Source organism: Pisolithus orientalis (assembly GCF_024613125.1).
Source record: "Pisolithus orientalis strain OTSU chromosome Unknown F5J12scaffold_13, whole genome shotgun sequence".
Taxonomy (NCBI): domain Eukaryota; kingdom Fungi; phylum Basidiomycota; class Agaricomycetes; order Boletales; family Pisolithaceae; genus Pisolithus; species Pisolithus orientalis.
In genome coordinates this window covers 666,673-683,852 of record NW_026260794.1, presented here as the reverse complement: position 1 = coordinate 683,852, position 17,180 = coordinate 666,673, and the positions used below count along the sequence as shown (strand labels likewise).

At 49.6% G+C, this 17,180-nt stretch overlaps 6 protein-coding genes across 6 annotated transcripts; 2 read left to right on the top strand and 4 right to left on the bottom strand.

The window, feature by feature from the left end:
* Positions 1-3,626: 3,626 nt before the first annotated feature.
* Positions 3,627-5,023, bottom strand: F5J12DRAFT_742203 (uncharacterized protein). The gene is made up of 5 exons (XM_051742037.1): positions 4,944-5,023; positions 4,390-4,887; positions 4,301-4,333; positions 3,982-4,133; positions 3,627-3,834 (listed from the first exon to the last, which is right to left on the bottom strand). Exons 2-5 carry the CDS (start codon positions 4,828-4,830, stop codon positions 3,684-3,686), a joined length of 777 nt encoding a protein of 258 aa, XP_051600299.1. The 5' UTR covers positions 4,831-4,887; positions 4,944-5,023; the 3' UTR covers positions 3,627-3,683.
* A 296-nt stretch (positions 5,024-5,319) lies between these two features.
* F5J12DRAFT_905563 (uncharacterized protein) lies at positions 5,320-6,375 on the bottom strand (the record flags this gene model as incomplete). Its single annotated transcript, XM_051748673.1, has 5 exons — positions 5,320-5,476; positions 5,535-5,650; positions 5,744-5,991; positions 6,080-6,251; positions 6,292-6,375. The coding sequence occupies 5 exons, from the start codon at positions 6,373-6,375 to the stop codon at positions 5,320-5,322; spliced, it is 777 nt and encodes a 258-aa protein (XP_051600298.1).
* A 76-nt stretch (positions 6,376-6,451) lies between these two features.
* On the bottom strand, positions 6,452-7,632 carry F5J12DRAFT_830156 (retrieval of early ER protein Rer1). Its single transcript, XM_051745693.1, has 6 exons — positions 7,325-7,632; positions 7,265-7,274; positions 7,196-7,201; positions 6,955-7,144; positions 6,763-6,897; positions 6,452-6,711 (listed from the first exon to the last, which is right to left on the bottom strand). The coding sequence occupies exons 1-6, from the start codon at positions 7,505-7,507 to the stop codon at positions 6,642-6,644; spliced, it is 594 nt and encodes a 197-aa protein (XP_051600297.1). The 5' UTR covers positions 7,508-7,632; the 3' UTR covers positions 6,452-6,641.
* A 1,089-nt stretch (positions 7,633-8,721) lies between these two features.
* Positions 8,722-9,652, bottom strand: F5J12DRAFT_892570 (3-oxo-5-alpha-steroid 4-dehydrogenase-domain-containing protein; the record flags this gene model as incomplete). Its single annotated transcript, XM_051747584.1, has 2 exons — positions 8,722-9,575; positions 9,634-9,652. 2 exons carry the CDS (start codon positions 9,650-9,652, stop codon positions 8,722-8,724), a joined length of 873 nt encoding a protein of 290 aa, XP_051600296.1.
* A 114-nt stretch (positions 9,653-9,766) lies between these two features.
* Positions 9,767-10,877, top strand: F5J12DRAFT_720439 (uncharacterized protein; the record flags this gene model as incomplete). Its single annotated transcript, XM_051741240.1, has 2 exons — positions 9,767-10,254; positions 10,307-10,877. The coding sequence occupies 2 exons, from the start codon at positions 9,767-9,769 to the stop codon at positions 10,875-10,877; spliced, it is 1,059 nt and encodes a 352-aa protein (XP_051600295.1).
* A 1,951-nt stretch (positions 10,878-12,828) lies between these two features.
* F5J12DRAFT_720383 (uncharacterized protein) lies at positions 12,829-16,449 on the top strand (the record flags this gene model as incomplete). The annotated part of the gene is made up of 16 exons (XM_051741233.1): positions 12,829-12,924; positions 12,971-13,015; positions 13,075-13,808; positions 13,864-14,050; positions 14,105-14,239; positions 14,291-14,457; positions 14,511-14,596; positions 14,649-14,720; positions 14,771-14,834; positions 14,887-14,958; positions 15,008-15,079; positions 15,132-15,141; positions 15,192-15,335; positions 15,386-15,455; positions 15,504-15,892; positions 15,946-16,449. The coding sequence occupies 16 exons, from the start codon at positions 12,829-12,831 to the stop codon at positions 16,447-16,449; spliced, it is 2,847 nt and encodes a 948-aa protein (XP_051600294.1).
* Between the last annotated feature and the right edge of the window lie 731 nt (positions 16,450-17,180).

Genomic DNA, 17,180 nt, shown 5'->3' with positions numbered 1-17,180 from the left:
TCCTTTGTGCAAGCTGTGCCACGGCCCCCCTCCATTGTCTTGTCATCATGATTCATATTATGGGCTTGTTCGCTCCCGCATTTGCATTTGTCAAAGCAGTCGGCGGTGTACGCTCTAAATCCCTTTATTGTGGTTCAAACTAAAGACACCATGCGGGTACGCATAATTTCACAAAAAAACGGAGACTTCGACGACCAATACAACGTGTGATGAATACAGTCCGTGCGTTTCTCGTGTCATCATGTCCGTGATACGTACCTTGCCAGTGGCGGAGTCGTGCGGATGTACTGTTGGTGGCGTGAATCAAAATGCCACCATGATGACGGATACATAGACGTTTCGGAAGAACGCATGTCGTCACCCCTGGTGAGTACGTGCCATCCAGTGTGTATTCGGGACGGCCAGGTTGATATCTAATCGTGGAGAAGGTCTTGCCTGTTCCACGTCCGGTATTGCCAACTTCCAGTTGTTTCAAGATTCGGTGGTGACGGTGCACGTATTCCTGGTTCTGAACCACCAACGCGTTCATGACGCTTGTTCCGTTGAGATGTTTCGGCCAGCTACCGTGGCCTGCAAGGTGGTTTTGCGGTGGTATTGTACAGCCTTTGTACGATATGACATGCTTCCAGAGAATATGTGATGCGAGATGAAAGAGAGAGATGCTGAGACGTTTCAGCCTGCGGCCTCATTGTTACTTATCCACTTGTTATCAACGGTTATGAATTCAATTTTCTGTTCTGCCGTTACTCGGAAGCATTCGCGTGTCGTTCGCGCGAATGGCTCATGCGGTTCTCACTTCGAGGCTTGCCCATCTCTCTATTGAAAGGAGTACGATGTTCGCAGTGGACCCACCTGTTGAACCGACTATAGGCTGCGACTGGACGCAAGTTATCGTATACCACTTGTCAGAAAAACGAGCTGCGCAAGACAAACGAGGCGATACGTATCGATGCAACGACAGCTTTCGACCAACTTGCGCCTGCATGTGGTGACGAGACGAACGTGATCAGTGCGTCCGCGTTTTAGGTTGAAATGATAGCACTTCGACCAAGTGGCAAGTCTACCGTAGACGCTGCCGGAACCTATACTCATTGTAACCCCCCACCCCAATGGATTGGAACATTCAAGAAAGAAGGCCGTCTTATCATCCTGCTTCCACGGAGATTGAATACCTTGCGTTTTCTTTCTTCCTTCTAACAGGTCCCGTTCAACTTGGTTCGCGTGCTTATCACTTGCACCCCACTGCATGACGTGGCGAAGGTCGAACCTGCTGTGGTTTGGTTTGTCTGACGCGCCGCGTTCCCGCTGGGCTATCAGGGACATATCGGCGCAGAGACAAAAATGTATGTGGGTGCACTTGCGCTAGCTTCGCCTGCTAGTGATGTCCGACCGCTGTCTATACTCATTCCGACTCATAACTTTGATAGTATCATTCACAGATGCAACACCACCCTTACCATAGCCACACGGGCTGAACCGCTTGTATTGGGATGGTGCAAACTGCGGCTGTACTAGTGCCGTTCTAACGTTCAACTGTCGTCTGTTCGGCATTCAAAGAAGAATTCCACTCTGCCTTTTTTTTTTTTTTTGACTGCATCCAGAGTCTTGCTTGCGCCGCCGCAAGCCGCAATCTGCGTATTCGGACCTACAACCCCGGTCCGATGCACGGTGCTAAGCTCTATTTGATGCAGGGGTGTACCTTCCCGATGTTTCGCTCGTGTCCTCAGTGTCCTTTTTTCCCTCCGTCCCAGCGCACGCGTCCCGCCTATACATGACTTGCGCCAGTACCCGTTTTGATCGCTTGCGCACATGAACTCCCGGAGCATCAGCGGAGCCACCTAACAATGGCTTTCCCAGTTTACAAACTGGTGCTGCACAGCCTTCGATTTCTGGCCCGGATCATTAGAGGCACACACGAAGGACTCGGCAGGAGACTCAGGCCCTCGGCGCGCAGGATTGGAAGACCGGCTTCGGTTCCACTCTCCGATATTTCTTCATTGTCACTATCGGTGACTAGGCCCGTGGGTTTCAAAACTCTGACTCTCCCAAGTCAAGTGGACCCCTGACCCTGTAGATGCATGGAACGTACCCTAACCCTGTGGCTACTGCGCATTATTTGCCGCAGAGTGTGTTATATGGAAGGTTGAAGGGGATCAACTCTGCGCCGCTGCGCAACTGAAATGGCGCCGCTCTGACGTGGCTGCATACTAGGGCGCGTTCTTTCTATACCCCTTTATCTGCCTGCAGGGAGCTCTGAACGTGGAAGCCCAGGGAAGCTGAGAACAGCCTCGTAGAACGGACCTACTACTATGGTCGATTTAGTTAGCAGTCTAATAGTCTTATTTATTATAGGAGAGTCCATGGCGCCACCGAGTTCGACTCATCCCGTTGGCGGGCGTTAGCGTCATTTAGAAACGCGACCTCTTTAACGGCACTACAAGTGAGTGGTCACCGCCTCCTCCAGGCGCTAGACATCTCATGGGAAAAACTATCGTTAGTCGCGAGTCCTCGTTGTGATAGCAATGAGGCCTGCCACAGCGACTCCACCAAACTCTGTACGGCGCAGTTGAGTTATAGTGCCGTGCAGCGAATAATGTGGATGTATTTTGCGATACGATTTCGGAGGACACGCATAGTCTTCCCAATTCCTTTCTTCAGGTTCACACATCTCGTCCCTTCCTTTTGCCCAAATAGTATGTCGCGACCCACCCTCTGAGCATTCCAAATTGATCCGTAAGTATTGACTGATCCACATTTATCTGGTCTGCGTCCGTACTACTTTTTCGAGCGGTAAGTCTGTTTTTTTTTGGGGGGGGACATTCCTGGTTGTCATGGTATTTGGCTATATCATATATAACAAACTAGGTCTCCGGAACAACAGAGACCTCGCGGAAGGCGTCGGGATCCACGTATATTTATAGTGTTTGCTTCCATTACGGTGCGTGCTTGTGGAATCACTCCCCTCGTCAACTTGATTAGGTCGAGAGACCTTATTGTCGTGGATCTTGTGGAAGTTTCTGCTATTCTCCATAGCGCTCGTTATTTCGTATACCCTCCCCAGTAAGTATGTTCGGAGATATACTGGGATATCGCATAGATTCAACATAAGCTGGACGTCATACAACTCGGATTTGTCCTTTCACTGTTGCTTGCGACTTCTACATATGGACTCCTTGGGTCTCGTTCTCCGAGCCCCATTGCCCATGATCGCGTAGAAGAACGGAACAATGTCGTGCCGACCGATCTTGTCTAATCGATAATCAGAATCATAAGAGTCTTGATTGGAGGAAGTTTTCGGACATCTACCCATCTCTTGGGCTAGCAATATAGCAAAATTCCCGGTTTTCTGCAACGAACTCGATCAAGATTGGAAGAATGATCATCGATTGACAGGTGGAGGGAGTGACCTAAATCAATCTGTCTTGGCATTTATGTTCCAGTAACGTCGAACAATAGGACCCCCTACATCGGCGTATGATATATGACCTGTCAGGTGCCCCTCCACATATATCCAGAGAAAACAGAAGATTCTATATCACTGGTACTGCTCCACTCACCCGAGTCTGATATCTACTGTCTGCTTGATGACCAAAGCCACTAGTTGATCACACAGCACTGAGAATTGACCCCCTTTGTTCATTGGTGACTTGGATAGAACATGAAAACTAAGCATAAGCGCAACATCATGGCGCTTCTCCCTCACTGCCCAAATCACTGAAACTCCTGTAAAACACCCAGGCATCAACGTATTCTTCCCCTTTCCCATCCGAACGTTTGAGTCGCCCCGCTTTCGGTATCCGCCCAGCCTTAATGAAGCCAAGATTCTCCCACAACCTGCTTGTCCAGCAGCCGATTATGACGTGAGTGATATGACCATGATTGTCGGAGATATGCGTGGAAGAAGGTGATGGACAACAGTGGGACATACGGCACAACAAGCGCTAATGAGAGAAAAAAAAGAAGGGTAATGGATGAACTGACCTGATGCTAGCCTCGTTGTTCACGTACACAAGGTTGAAGATACTCGCCTTGTACCCGAGCCTTGGGGCGTAGTGGAGATAGGACTTCGCAAGAACGCGTCCATAACCGCGTCCCCGTTGTGTTGGGGGAACGACGAACCCCGCATTGCATATCTAAGCACGGTGGAGTTAGTGAGTATTCCGTAGCCGCCCTGCCGGGGCACACATGTGCGAAGCCTGGGACATAATGAGTATGTACACCACCATCAGTCATAGCAGTATGTATGTAGGGGTGATGGGGGGCGGCCGCACTGTGCCACAACACATGAGAGACTACTCACGTGTGAGGAACGACCTGGGTAGTTGGATTTTACCTGTAACAAAGACCAGATTGGTTATATGGCTCTCTCGTCCTATTCGAAAGACGTACGTAGTAAAAGCCAGCTACGCACTCTGCCCAGGATCGACCCCTCCTGGATGCCTCGAGACTTAGATTCACCTCCCTCACGGCCTCGTTCACTTCAGAGGTGGACATTCCAACGGGAGTGTCCTCATCCGGCGATCTGGCACCCACGATCGCGACGATGACATCTGCAGCAAAAAAGTAGTTTGCGAAAGTTGCAGGGTCACGCATGTCCTCCTGGGGGTATGTCATGCCCTTGTCAACCTCATCTGCAAACACGACATGCAGATATTCGAATAGGCCTTCGTGTTCTTGTTTGATCGCAAATTGTAGGTCGATATGATGAATGCATATGGTATTGGCGTTCTCCTTCCGTTGATTTGGGTTGGCAGGTGCCGGGTGGGGCCATATTGTAGATGGAAGATAAGACGTTCGGGGTACACAAGAAATTGCCCCGTATGCCGACATGTTCGATGACTCTTATGATGCGCTTCGCAGGTACTTTAAATGAAGAACCATGCGAGACTAAAGAAACGTCCTGTCAATCCCGCATTGTGCTGGGTGGGAGAGTATGATTTTACTTCCGCTGTCCACCCCTCTACTTCGGGATAAGCGATGGTGTTGATTTGGACTGTTGCAATTACATATGTGACTCGACCTTCTGTGATGACCGCTGTAAAGACGAAGACAAACTTAGGTTTTCATTTTCACCTTAGAGGCGAGATTTCCGAACCACTTCATGAGAGCGGGTCAAATGGGGAGGGCAAGGACAAACTCATGGGTTATTTCCGTCCACTCACTCGGATTGATGCGGTAAGATTATCTCGCACGTTCGAAGTTAGTTCTGCTATTCGTTATTGGAACACCCTTCAACAGACTGCTGCGCTCAAGGATCAGCGAGATATACCTTTCCGCCATCATCAAAAAGAATGTCCGATAGATATGTTCAGACTGCTCTCAGAACTTAGATGTCTGGATGAGCTCCCTATCTTGTCCGATAGTGACCACCAGACCACTTCCGATCCACCTCGGTGCCTTTCCCCCTGTATCCAGGAGACCATTGGTGACGCCATCTCCGAAGAAGACGTACCCTGGTATGTAGCGGTCGACGAAGCTAGTCACGAAATCGTGTAAGAGTAGGAGGACCAAACGACTCAGTGAGAGATACCGACGCTTTTACCTGCTCGTCTGTCATTCCATTGCCGCCGTTTCTAGCTTTCATGAAATGCTCTTGCTCCAATCGCCACTTGTAAATTATATTATAGGGGGATGACGAAGGACCCTTGATCTGCCAACGTTTCCTCGTCCTTCTCAACCGCAAACTTGGGTACAAACGTCGCTTACCTGAATAAAAGCATCCTAGGGCATCCCACCACTTCACGTATGCTTTCAGCTGATCGTTGATGGTGAGCACGTCTTCCATCCTCACGAACGATTTCAAATCAAATTGATCCTCCAAACCAGACACTGGCTTATCCCAGCGCTCCTCGATGAGTGATATGCTTGTCGGATAGAATCCAACACACCATCCCTCCAGTATGAAAACATCAACGGGTGGACGTATGACTTTACCGTGAGGAAGTCGATCACCCTCTCCTCCGAACAAGCTCTTGTCAAATATTGGCAGCTCTAATTCATCAGTAATTCCCATTGATTTTCTTAATGTTCTCCAAGAGAGCGTTTCCGAGCTCGATGTCATGTGTGCCAGGTAGTCCACGTCCCTGCAGCAGCCGGTTCTGGGAGTGATTCCTTGCAAGAGAAGCCAGGCCATCATGGGGCAGATAAAGATCGTCAATCGAAAGGACGGCAACTGAAAGTAAGTGAGGCGAGGATTGAAAGTTGTTTGTGGAGGTGCGACGTGAGGAAGGTCTTCCCACTACCCTGAGGTCCTTGAACGCCAACAAACAGCGGCGGAGAACGCGAGCCAACAAATGTTGAACGATGGTTCTTTAAGCAACTCAGGACATGTTCTGTCATGTGTCGCACTACGGACAGCTGCAAAGTGGTGGACATGGTCAACTTGATAACTGCATGGCTTAGAGCGCGCTATACTGCTAGACGGCCATATCACGTGACTCTCCTTTCACCTCATCAGAAGGTTCTTGGTATTCTCAACGTGGTCTATAATATCAGGTAGAGATGTACTAAATAGCCATGCAAGAAATTCTTGCGTCGTACTAAGCGTCCCTAACACTACCGGCGCAGGTGTGGACGGCAATGTCTATTAATCCTCAACAAGGTTCCGCACGTAACGAAGATCTAGAAGCCCAGATAAGACATTAATTGCTTCCACCGTACCGTGTTTTGCGGCCGATGTCGAATGGTATGTACTTGTACTTGATCATATGTCTGGTAAGATAAATCAACAGGGAGACTTGGAAAAACAAGAACCGGGCGTACTGTATTTGTCGTCTCATTGTTAGCGCAAACAGCACACAGAAGTAGACGACGAGTATTGGCCAGTACACCGGTACATCGAAGATTTCGGAAATGGTGCAGAACAGGGCAACTAACACCGCCCGGGTGGAACTTAGCCTAGGGTTTCAGGGTCACAACACAGGTTATGTGGCCGAGTTCATTGCGTGTGCTTACCAAAACTGCCACTCAGGCAACCTCCTGACGAAGGGCCGAAACTCGTCATCCCGCTGGGACGGGAGAGCTGGGCCGTCATCTCCGGCACCTTCCTCGATTTCATCCGCCATTAAGTCGTCCTGAATGGAAGGATCAAATCTGGGTTGCAAAAATGCCAACAAGAGGTTGAGAAGGTAAATGGCAAGTGCATCTGTGTTTGTGGTCAGCTCCTAGCAAAGCAATGACAATCCGAGGTACCCACAGCATACTGCTCAGAGCAACAAGTAACTGGGTTAGACTGAAGTGTGCCTTAATAGTCGTTTGTACTAACCGATATACCACTAGATGACTGTCAGCCATACTCCCGTGATCATAGCGAGACACGCCTCACCCCCTCGGATAGCACAATCCTTAGCATGAAAATGATAAGCAATCCCAATGTTCCCAACCACCGCTGGAGGACGTGCGGTGTCCACCTGTCAAGCGTCTGTTGGTATTGACGCTGAAGCTTTGCAAACTGAAGTTGAGCAGCTGCAAGCGGCAGAGGGGCCGCAGGTTCATCAGAGGACATCATCTTGAGTCGTAAAATATGAACTGGGGTTGGCAAAACAACGTTAATGGCGTTGTGCGCGTTTTTGCTTGGGTTTTACTGACCAGGCGTGAATGTTTGAACTTCAACTGTCAGAACTTCAGTTGGCGCGGAGTCTTTCGGAGTCTGAAATCTCGTGCTGAGCCAGCATAGCAGACGCCGACAACAACTAGAAGGTGTACACTAATATCTACAGGTGACGAGCCAAGTCGTATATGTGAGAGCATAACGTTTCATTAATGCAAGAAAAGCTTCAGCATGGTCTGGTTTTGAAATTTAATCCGTAGTAGTGATCTCTCGACATGACTGTGCGGTTAGCATGGCGCCATTGCCAGAGATCCCAGGTCCTGGGGCAGAGGACGGGGCTGGTGATCCTCTGGATGTGGGATAGGTGCGCAACATTACTTGCCGGCGTTCTGACAACGTGCCCAGCATCGGATACGCGAGTAGCGATCGCCGCCGTACTAGAATCTAATGGTTTATTTGTGACTTCCAGAGATTTTTGGTTATGTCCTCGAGGTAATACGACTTGCATCTAGTAAACCTTGGAGACGGGCATCGCGCACGTAGGGTCGCAATCTCGGTGGCCCGTCCGCCGACGTCTCATGGTCAGTATTTTCCTCTGGTGCGGGAAGTCTCCGTGCCTGCGAATCTCCAGGCAAGTTCAATTCATCCAAATATAGAGGAGTGCACACAAGGCATGATTGACTTAGCTTTCTAGGTGGATCGATATGGCCTCGCGAGGACCGTTTCTGGATGAGTTAATTGGATTCTCGTTTTTCGGGTGCACGTCAGGTGCAACTAGTAACTTGCAAAGCAACTGGAAAAAATCTGGGAGCCCTCCCTCGAATAGATGGCGAAAGCTGTTGCGATGGAATTTAGAGAAGCGTCGCAAGCTTCTGCCTTGCGTGCTCTGTGGGACGGCGGAAAGATGCCCCTGTTCTTGTTAGTATGAGCCACAGGTGTGGCTGGAAAAGCAGTATGCCCGGAGATTGTTCAATGACCAATGGCTTACTAGTCCACGAAGAAGTAGCAGACGTCAAAGAGCGCGATTGATTGTTTCCACTTCGAAACAAAAACGGCGTGTTGGGCCGCTATAGGTAACTATGCAGCGAGGGGGACGTTTAGTTACGCAGTATTGTAAGGTTTGCACCCAATTCCGTAGAAGTGCTCCAGCATAGATAAGTACCAGAAAACATTTAGATTATGAAGGGCACAACAGCTTTGCGTTCCTTCGGATACTCCGCAAATTTGTCAAGGTACCATTGGTGCCCTTTGTACGCCCTGGGAAGCATCAGGAGAATCTCGGACAACACAAACACCCAGGGACCGTGGATATTTTCCATGAATGCAGCGGGAGACGACAGGGGAGGCAAGGGAGCGGCAGCAAACGCAAACGCTATCCACTCCACCCATTCGCAAAAATAGTTGGGGTATGATATGTATTTGTAAAGGTATCCGTGCGGAATGGCGTAGTGTTCCGCTCTCTTCTTAGCTGGATCGTCTTCGTACTTGGCTTTACCTTTTGCCTTTGCATTGCGACGAATATTGAGGAGTATTTCATCATGCAAGATGTTTCCAGTGAACCCAGCAAGCCAAATAAGGATCCCACCCCAATATGAAGGACGCCGGAATGCGACTGAGAGAAATGCATGGGCAATGTCCGAGCGGAGATATGTCCCCATCATTAGACCATTAAAAATGTTGAAGCACATTCCAGCAAGAACCACGGAGAGATGCGACCTGGACCGAGAGGGAGTCCGTAGTGGAGAGACCAAAGCACGGTTCAAGTAGTGGGCGAGGAAAAGGCCTGCAAGGAGACCTTGAGGCGCCGATACGCGGGACACGTGGTCGAGGAGCGGCGCTTGCGTGAAGGCGTATGTGAAGGTTATCGGTGAGAATAGCTCCATAAAAATCCATGACTTTATTCCGTCAACGTTGAAGATGGTTAAGGCGTGGTCATTAGGCAGAGTGAACCTCCCAAATGGGGCGTTGACGAACAACAGCAACGGACACGTCGCAGCCGCGATAACAACAAACCCCTTGCTTATGACTGTGCCAGAAGTTGTTAGTCGAGAATGAACAGACAAGGGACTTCCGGGCGTGCTCACTATCGTATGTTAGGAGCATCGTGATAGTGCTAGTCTCTAGACGGAAAGCATACTAGTAGGAATTGGACTATGCTCACTGACTAAGCAGACACGGACATTACATCACCACACCACGCCGACTTGAAGCTCATGTATGGCTGACAGCCATCCGTCACCGTCGAAGTTACATCTGAAGCGCACCCCTGCCGAACAGGCAGAACGAGCCCGCCGCAAGGCTCTCAAGGCTGCACGAAAGGCTGCCAAGCGGCTGAGGAGGGCCACTGCCGACGGATCCTTTACTTCGGACAGTAGCGGCTCCAAGGAAAAACCCAGAAGCAAGAGACGCAAACATCGACGAGGTAGTAATGTAGACGGTTTAGCATCACAACCGTCTCCACCTCGAGAAATAGATTCAGATGCCATTCGAGACGAAATAGAAAAGGAGGCATTTATGGAAAAGATGTGCGGAGCCTTCGAAGACGATGAACGTTTGGATACCATACACTCGAAATTTGACAGTTATGTTCACATCCCTGGTCGGTGGGCCGACAATCGCACAGGACAGGATAGTCATTTGGCAAGGGATCCCCAGTATATGGATGATGATGAATACGCAGAATGGGTCAGGGAAGGAATGTGGAGGTATGTCAACTACTATGGTCCATTGACCTTCGGGCTTATTTTATATATTCAGGCGGAAACATGCTCGGGAATATGAAGAACGAGCTAGGAAAGAGTCTGAAAGAACAGCTCGTCGGGCCCGCGAAGCTCAAGCCAGAGCGGAAACTGTTCGCCTCGAGAAGGCCACCTCCGAGCGAAGGGAACAGAAGAGACGGGAAAAAGAAGAACTGCGCCAACACGAATACCAAAGTTACTACGAGACTCGTTGGCAGGAACTTTTGAACCCGGGAGACACAGGCATGAATCCACTTGCGTTCATGGACATCCCATGGCCGCTTTCCCCGGGTTCTTCCTTAGTTGTCGATGGTCACACAACCTATCGCACGCACAGGATCGAGGATTTCACCGAAGAGGCCATATCCAAGTTTTTGACGGTGAAGACAACGCACCCGGGCGCTAACACTGACAAATGTGAGGATAAGGTTGGGAAAGAGAAGCTGAGGGAGACGATTTTGCGCTTTCATCCGGACAAGTTTGAAGGTCGGGTCATGCAGCGAGTATTAGCCACCGATAGAGATCGGGTCAGAGAGGCAATTGGTCAGATTGCCAGGGTGCTCAACGCGCTCATGGGCGCGCGATCCTAGTGGTGCATGTCTGGCATATTCCAACGTAAGCAATTTGTTCTAGTGAAGAGCAAGACATGCTTCTCAAAACTAATGTCATAGTTCACCGCTGTTCCCGTGAGGCAGCAGAGCGGAAATTAGGGCAGGAGGCGCTACCTTTCCCCTAAGCACTAAGTGGTCAAATTCGCTGCTGCCGGATACCAACGCGACTGGGGACTCTTCTTTTCTCACTCCAAACCCCATTTTGGCCCTCCGAGCTTGCCCCTCGGAGCTCAGAATCAAGAGGAGTCACATAATGGGGGCGCCTGCTGGTCATGTCAACGGGATACCTTGAAATCCGGTACAAAGTACTGTATTTTCCGAGGTTACAGGAGAATATAATTTCCTTGCGTCTATCGCAGTAATGTCCCCTCGTCCCCGTGGGCGTCCACATTTCCTGTGGACATATGGTCGAGGTATCCGTCACGATTAATTCGAGGGGATAAACTTTTTGTTTCTAGTTGCTTCCCCACCGCCGATGAACGGGCCGAATTTCCTGCTTCTCAAGAAACACCTATTCGTTTAAAACCCCCTGGCGCCAACCGTCTTCCCCACATCCAATTCACTGGATTCCCACAAAAAGTCATTTGTACTCCTCATTACGCTGGTCGGGTCATAGCTTTGCCTTGGAAAAATTCGCAACTCTTTGTGGTTCACGCCGGTATGTATCGATCCGCAAATCTGGACTTGCTCATCGTTGTGCCCTCGTACATCGACTGACCGACCCCTTATACGGAATACCTACCGGAGTGACAGCGTCCGTAACGCCAGGTTTAGGGAAACATCCTGAACTATTTCCCCTCCGGTCTAGTGGCGAACAGCTCGCGGTGCATTATTGTCCATTGATTTGATGCTGACGAGTAATTTCCAACCGCTGAACATCATTGGTTCAGACTGGCACATGCAACCGGGATAAATGACGCACTTCTCCCAGAGCATACACCAAAAATCTATTACTCAAAGCGTGCCGAGTCAGAAACCATGGTAGGGTACGTTCTGTGGATCCCGTTCGTGCTTAGTGTACTTGTTCCGCGTGCCATCAAGTTTGCTACGCAACGAGCTTCCGGTTAGACAGTCTTCCCATGTGGATGGCTTTCCAGAAGTGCTTGTCGAGTCACTTCCGTCTATAGCTTGCGGTCCAGGCTTCACATTTCCGAGGGGAATCGTTCCTGTCGTTCTAAGGTTGAGCCACCTCCATTTATTTCCGTCACATAACACGTGGTCCTAGTTTTTCCTTCTCACGTATTTCAGCATCTGCCTCGTTCGTTCTTACTATACCTTGAGCCGTATCGCGCTCCCGAGCCATTGAGATGAGCTACTTACTAGCCAGGGTACTCGGGTCAACTTAGGTGGCCAATTTAAACTTCAGCGAAGGATCGGTGCTTACGTAATTTCCCGGTGGCGTTCCGGATACTCATTCTTTGACAGTAGTGCGGACTACGATATAATCCATGAACCCGTGAAGCACACACAAAGTATTGGACCCCACCTCGCAGTAGATCTCTGGGTACTGTAACTATAATCACGTTTCAAGGAGTACCTAGCAGTGCCGCCTTGCGTTCTTGATACATCCCCGGGGTTTGACAGGGCAATGCCTGAGAAGTTAAGGGACGGAGAGGAGAGGCCGTAGAGTCCTGTTGCATGTTCTTCTCCCCGTTTCAAGTGTTCGTCCACATCCTCCAGCTACGGCAAAGCTAGATAGAAGAGGTCCGATACGACAAAGCAAGAACAAAGGTCGAGTTGACCATTGTTTTAGTAAATCGGGGTGAATAACAACAATTAGAACAATACTTGCCGTCTGTGGTTCCGTCTCCTTGGGAGCCGACTCCACATACCCTCCTGCGCCCTCCGTCATACAGCTCATCGTTTGCCGACCACTTCCCCTCTTTTTCAACGCCTGGAGTAGCTGGACTCACTTCTTTTTATCTAAACTATGACCAGTATCGGGCAGATAATCGATGAAAACTCTTCAAGGACACTGGCACCCGCTGCAGTTGCCTCGCAAGTGGCCTTTATGACAGTGATTTCGGTAGGTCAACCAAACAGGTCTTCGTTCAGATGTGAACGCCTTCCAGGTTGCGGCAGTGGTAACATTCAACATCCTTCGGCCCAAGAATAAGGTATGTCCTTGTCTACCCTATTCCATTCGCATCGCTAAAAAAACGAATGGTTGTGATAGGCAATCTATGAGCCAAAGGTCAAGTACCATGTTGGCGACAAGAAGCCACCACCAATATCCGATTCACTGTTAGGATGGCTGCCGCCTCTCATTCGGACGAAGGAGCCCGAGCTCCTCGAGAAATTCGGTCTCGATGCTGTCACCTTCCTTCGTTTTACTTGGATGATGCGATCGATATTCACTGCTGTGGCGTTCATATGTTGCGCCATCCTCCTCCCCGTCGATGCCGTCTACAACCTCAAGCACGTTCCTTCTTCAGGACGCGACATACTGTCTATGCTCACCATCCGCGATGTCGAAGGATCATACCTCTTTGCTCATGTGGCCGTCACGTACATGATATCCCTTCTCGTGATGTTCTTTGTCTGGCGACATTGGAAAATTATGCTGCATCTCCGCAAGCAATGGTTTCGTTCACCGGAGTACATGGAATCATTTTATGCCCGGACTCTTGCCATCATGCGTGTCCCCAAGAAATACCAATCTGATGCTGGTATTCGTGCCATTTTCGAAAGTGTGCAAGTCCCATACCCAACCACATCGGTCCACATCGGTCGAAAAGTCGGACGCCTACCGGAACTAATCGACTACCATAATGACATCGTGCGGCAGCTTGAACAAGTACTCGTTACGTATCTTAAGGATGGAAAAATTGCTAAAGAACGCCCTACAATTCGTATTGGTGGCTTTCTAGGGATGGGCGGGGTTAAGAAGGATGCCATTGATTTTTACACGTAAGAAACTGCTGTCCTGCGGCCCCGAAAAGTTTTTATGTAACTCCTTGTACAGCGCTAAACTTGAACGTGTAAACAAGGCAATAGAGGACTACCGCCAGGAAATCGATACCCGTCGAGCGGAGAATTATGGTTTCGCGTCAATGGCCGCCGTATCTTACGCACATACAGTGGCTAATATACTTCGAAAGAAACATCCCAAAGGAACCGACGTGACCTTGGCGCCGAATCCCAAAGATATAGTCAGTTCTTATGAGTTTTTACGGTATTTCTTGTTTTTTCATATGTCTCTCCAGATATGGGCGAACATGAACAAATCGCCCGCCGAATTATTTCAAAAGAAAATCATCGGTTTCTCGTTACTGGTTCTCGTGTGTTCCTTCAATACCATTCCGTTGTTCATTATCTCCATTCTTGCCAACTTATCCTCGGTAAGTACTCCAGGGATTGCGAATAAGCTCATGGCGTTGACTCGTCACCAGATATCAGCATACGTCGGTTTTCTTAGTGCATGGTCTACCGCTTCCCCTGGCTCCTTTGCATTTGTATCTGGTGTTCTTCCACCCAGCATTTCCGCACTCTTCGGCGTTGCTCTGCCAATTCTAATGCGCTACTTGAGTCGCTTCCAAGGCGCCCTCACTCACAGCCGGTAAGATTGCTCCTGTTTTTGAACTAGCGGAGTCCAGCTTACACGCATCGAAGGCTGGATCGCGCTGTAGTTGCACGTTATTTCGCATTCCTGGTCATCTCTCAATTGGTTATCTTTACTCTCATTGGCGTAGGGTTTAGTGAGTCGCAATATGTTCCCGTGTTTGGCGCCAAGTCTAACAAACTTGGCAGTTGCTGCTGAGCAAGTAGTGAACGAAATTGGCGAACATGTCAGTTTCAAAGACATCATCAATAATTTGCATAGTAATGAATTTTTTCCACATGTTGGAATTCGTCTAGTTAACGACCTATAGGTCTACCAGCGACCATTAACGCGACTTACATTAATCAGTCCTCCTATTGGCTAACATTCTTCCCGTTAAGTCCTACATATGCTAGTTGGGGAAAATGTATCTGACGACTTGTGTAGCCTTCGCGGGTTTCTCACCGTTTTTGACTTGGCTCAGGTCGTGAACCTTGTATGGGTCTTCTTCAAGAAGAAGTATGTTCAGTTCTTTACCAACGGTATGGCTTGCTGAGTTTGTTACTAGGGTCTTTGGCCGAACCCCTCGTGACATACGGGAATGGACACAGCCACCAGAATTTGAGTATGCCATTTACTAGTAAGCATTTTCATGGCTTGCGTTGTGTCCAGTGATTAAGGCTGTTCGCTAGCTCAACCTTAGTACGTGATACTAGGAGACAATGGCTGAAGTCTTAACCTATTTCCCCTAGCTGTTCATGGGCACCGTCGCACTCGTGTTCGCGCCGCTCGCACCATTAGTGGCGCTGGCTGGCGCAGTAGTATTTTGGGCGAGCTCCTGGGTATACAAATACCAGTTAATGTTTGTGTTCGTCACAAAGGTTGAAAGTGGTGGTGTAGGTAACGTGCGTTCCCAAACTGTTCATTAAGACTGACATCTCCGCAGCGCCTCTGGAACATGGTCGTCAACCGGTTACTCGTGTCTGTCATCCTGATGCAGCTGCTCATGGCCCTCAGTACGTATTAGCGCGGGAATCGTTGTATGTCTCTGACCATCCATCCAGCGATCGGTCTGCAATATGGCTTCAAGTCGTTCTTGTGGCTTACGACTGTTCCACCTGTCTTGTTCATCATTGCCTTCAAGGTCTGGATAAACAAAAAATTTTACCACCAGTTCCTATACTACACTCCTTCCCAAGAAGAGATTCAACGTCCCCATATCCACTCGTCCCGTGCTGATGCATCCGGCAACCGTATCGAAAGGCGTTTCGGCCATCCGGCTCTTCACATGGAACTCTTTACCCCGATGTTGCATGCTAAGATGGTGCCTCTCCTTGGGGAGGTATACAAGGGTCCAATTGGTAGTGATAAGGCGAAGTTGGGCGAGTACGGCGGCAGAAAGTTAAATGCACAAGTCATCGACTGTGGAATCAAATTTGCTGGAGTCGAACAGGTTAGTGACAATACACTCGTGTATCCTCGACTCGGTTGACACCTGATTTACAGCGTGATTTGGAATACGACCCGGCATTATATAAACGCGATCGTGGGGAACTTGATTGGGACGCACGTTCGATGGCTTCCGCTGCGATCTTTGGTCACCGCCCTAGCGAGAGCGCTTCTGCCTATCAGCAGAAGGCAGCCTTTTATGCAGCAGGTGGTGAAAGCGGACGCTCGTCCCCAGCACCTGTGACCTATAGTCGTACAATCACGCAAAGTGAAATTGAGCTTTCCCCCCTAGGGCAGAGTGCCGATAATCTACCCCTTCTACGTGACCGAGAATATGGCTACCCGATGGGTCGGCAAACGCCACCACCAATACCCACTCTTCCGCCGCGCTTCGCGTCGCCGACCCCCCCGTATGCACCTGAGGATGCTGTACACTCGGCGGAGGAGTTCAGGGAGGCCCCTCTGCATCGTCCCTACACACATTCGCGGCCAGGATCCAGTTATTCGACCGATCCACCACAATATAATCTAGCCGGCCGCGGCACACATCGTCCGTACTAGTGATTTAAACACTGCAGCCCCTCTTTAATAGAACCTGCACGACGTTTGCTACGAGGGCCCTTGCACCCATACGTTTCCTTATGGCTCATACTGTCATTTATGCCCTCGTCATTCCCTTTATACTCGTGGCAGGTACATAACATACATAACATTTTCTGCGAGCGGACTTCCATACACTACACTCGTTTGTGTCCGATGGTTTAAGATGCGTTGGACTACAGCAGGCAGATGGAAACCAGAGGGTACTGCTAGGTGGTGTTTCCAGTGTTTCTAGCCATAGTCTTGTACTATTTCCCCCGAATTGCTTTTGGGCCCTCCGATTCTGTGTATGCATAATGGACAATTACTCTCGGGTTGGTTGTTGTTGAACATTACCATGCCAGGTTCTTGTCAGTAGATTGCTGACTTGTTCAACTTTGCAGCTCATACGGGTCGCCGAGAACACTCGACTGTCGAGGTGAGCAACCCATTGCCAGAACATGTCTTCACCGATGCATCGTAAGCATGGAGTTTAGGGTCCGGGGTCCAATGGCGTTTCCAGAGCCGACAAATGAGCCACAGCCTGCCAGCGCGGTTTGGCAAGCAACACATACACAAAGTTATCGCCACCCACGAAGTGAAAATGACTGCCGTTTGGGGAGTACGCGACAACTTGGACGAAAGTCAAAATCGGCGCCGATCCGTTCCCTTGGTTCTGGGGCAACAATATCCAGCTTCACACGAACGATCGC

What these genes read in the sequence shown, in the direction of transcription:
- F5J12DRAFT_742203 (XM_051742037.1), bottom strand. Translation starts at nt 4,830, where the DNA reads ATGTCGGCATACGGGGCAATTTCTTGTGTACCCCGAACGTCTTATCTT. An exon ending in ACCCAGGTCGTTCCTCACAC is followed by an intron (nt 4,134 to 4,300) that starts GTGAGTAGTCTC and finishes CACCGTGCTTAG; the next exon opens with ATATGCAATGCGGGGTTCGT. An exon ending in AACAACGAGGCTAGCATCAG is followed by an intron (nt 3,835 to 3,981) that starts GTCAGTTCATCC and finishes CTGGACAAGCAG; the next exon opens with GTTGTGGGAGAATCTTGGCT.
- F5J12DRAFT_830156 (XM_051745693.1), bottom strand. Translation starts at nt 7,507, where the DNA reads ATGATGTCCTCTGATGAACCTGCGGCCCCTCTGCCGCTTGCAGCTGCT. An exon ending in TTGCCTGAGTGGCAGTTTTG is followed by an intron (nt 6,898 to 6,954) that starts GTAAGCACACGC and finishes CTGAAACCCTAG; the next exon opens with GCTAAGTTCCACCCGGGCGG. An exon ending in ACAATGAGACGACAAATACA is followed by an intron (nt 6,712 to 6,762) that starts GTACGCCCGGTT and finishes TTATCTTACCAG; the next exon opens with ACATATGATCAAGTACAAGT.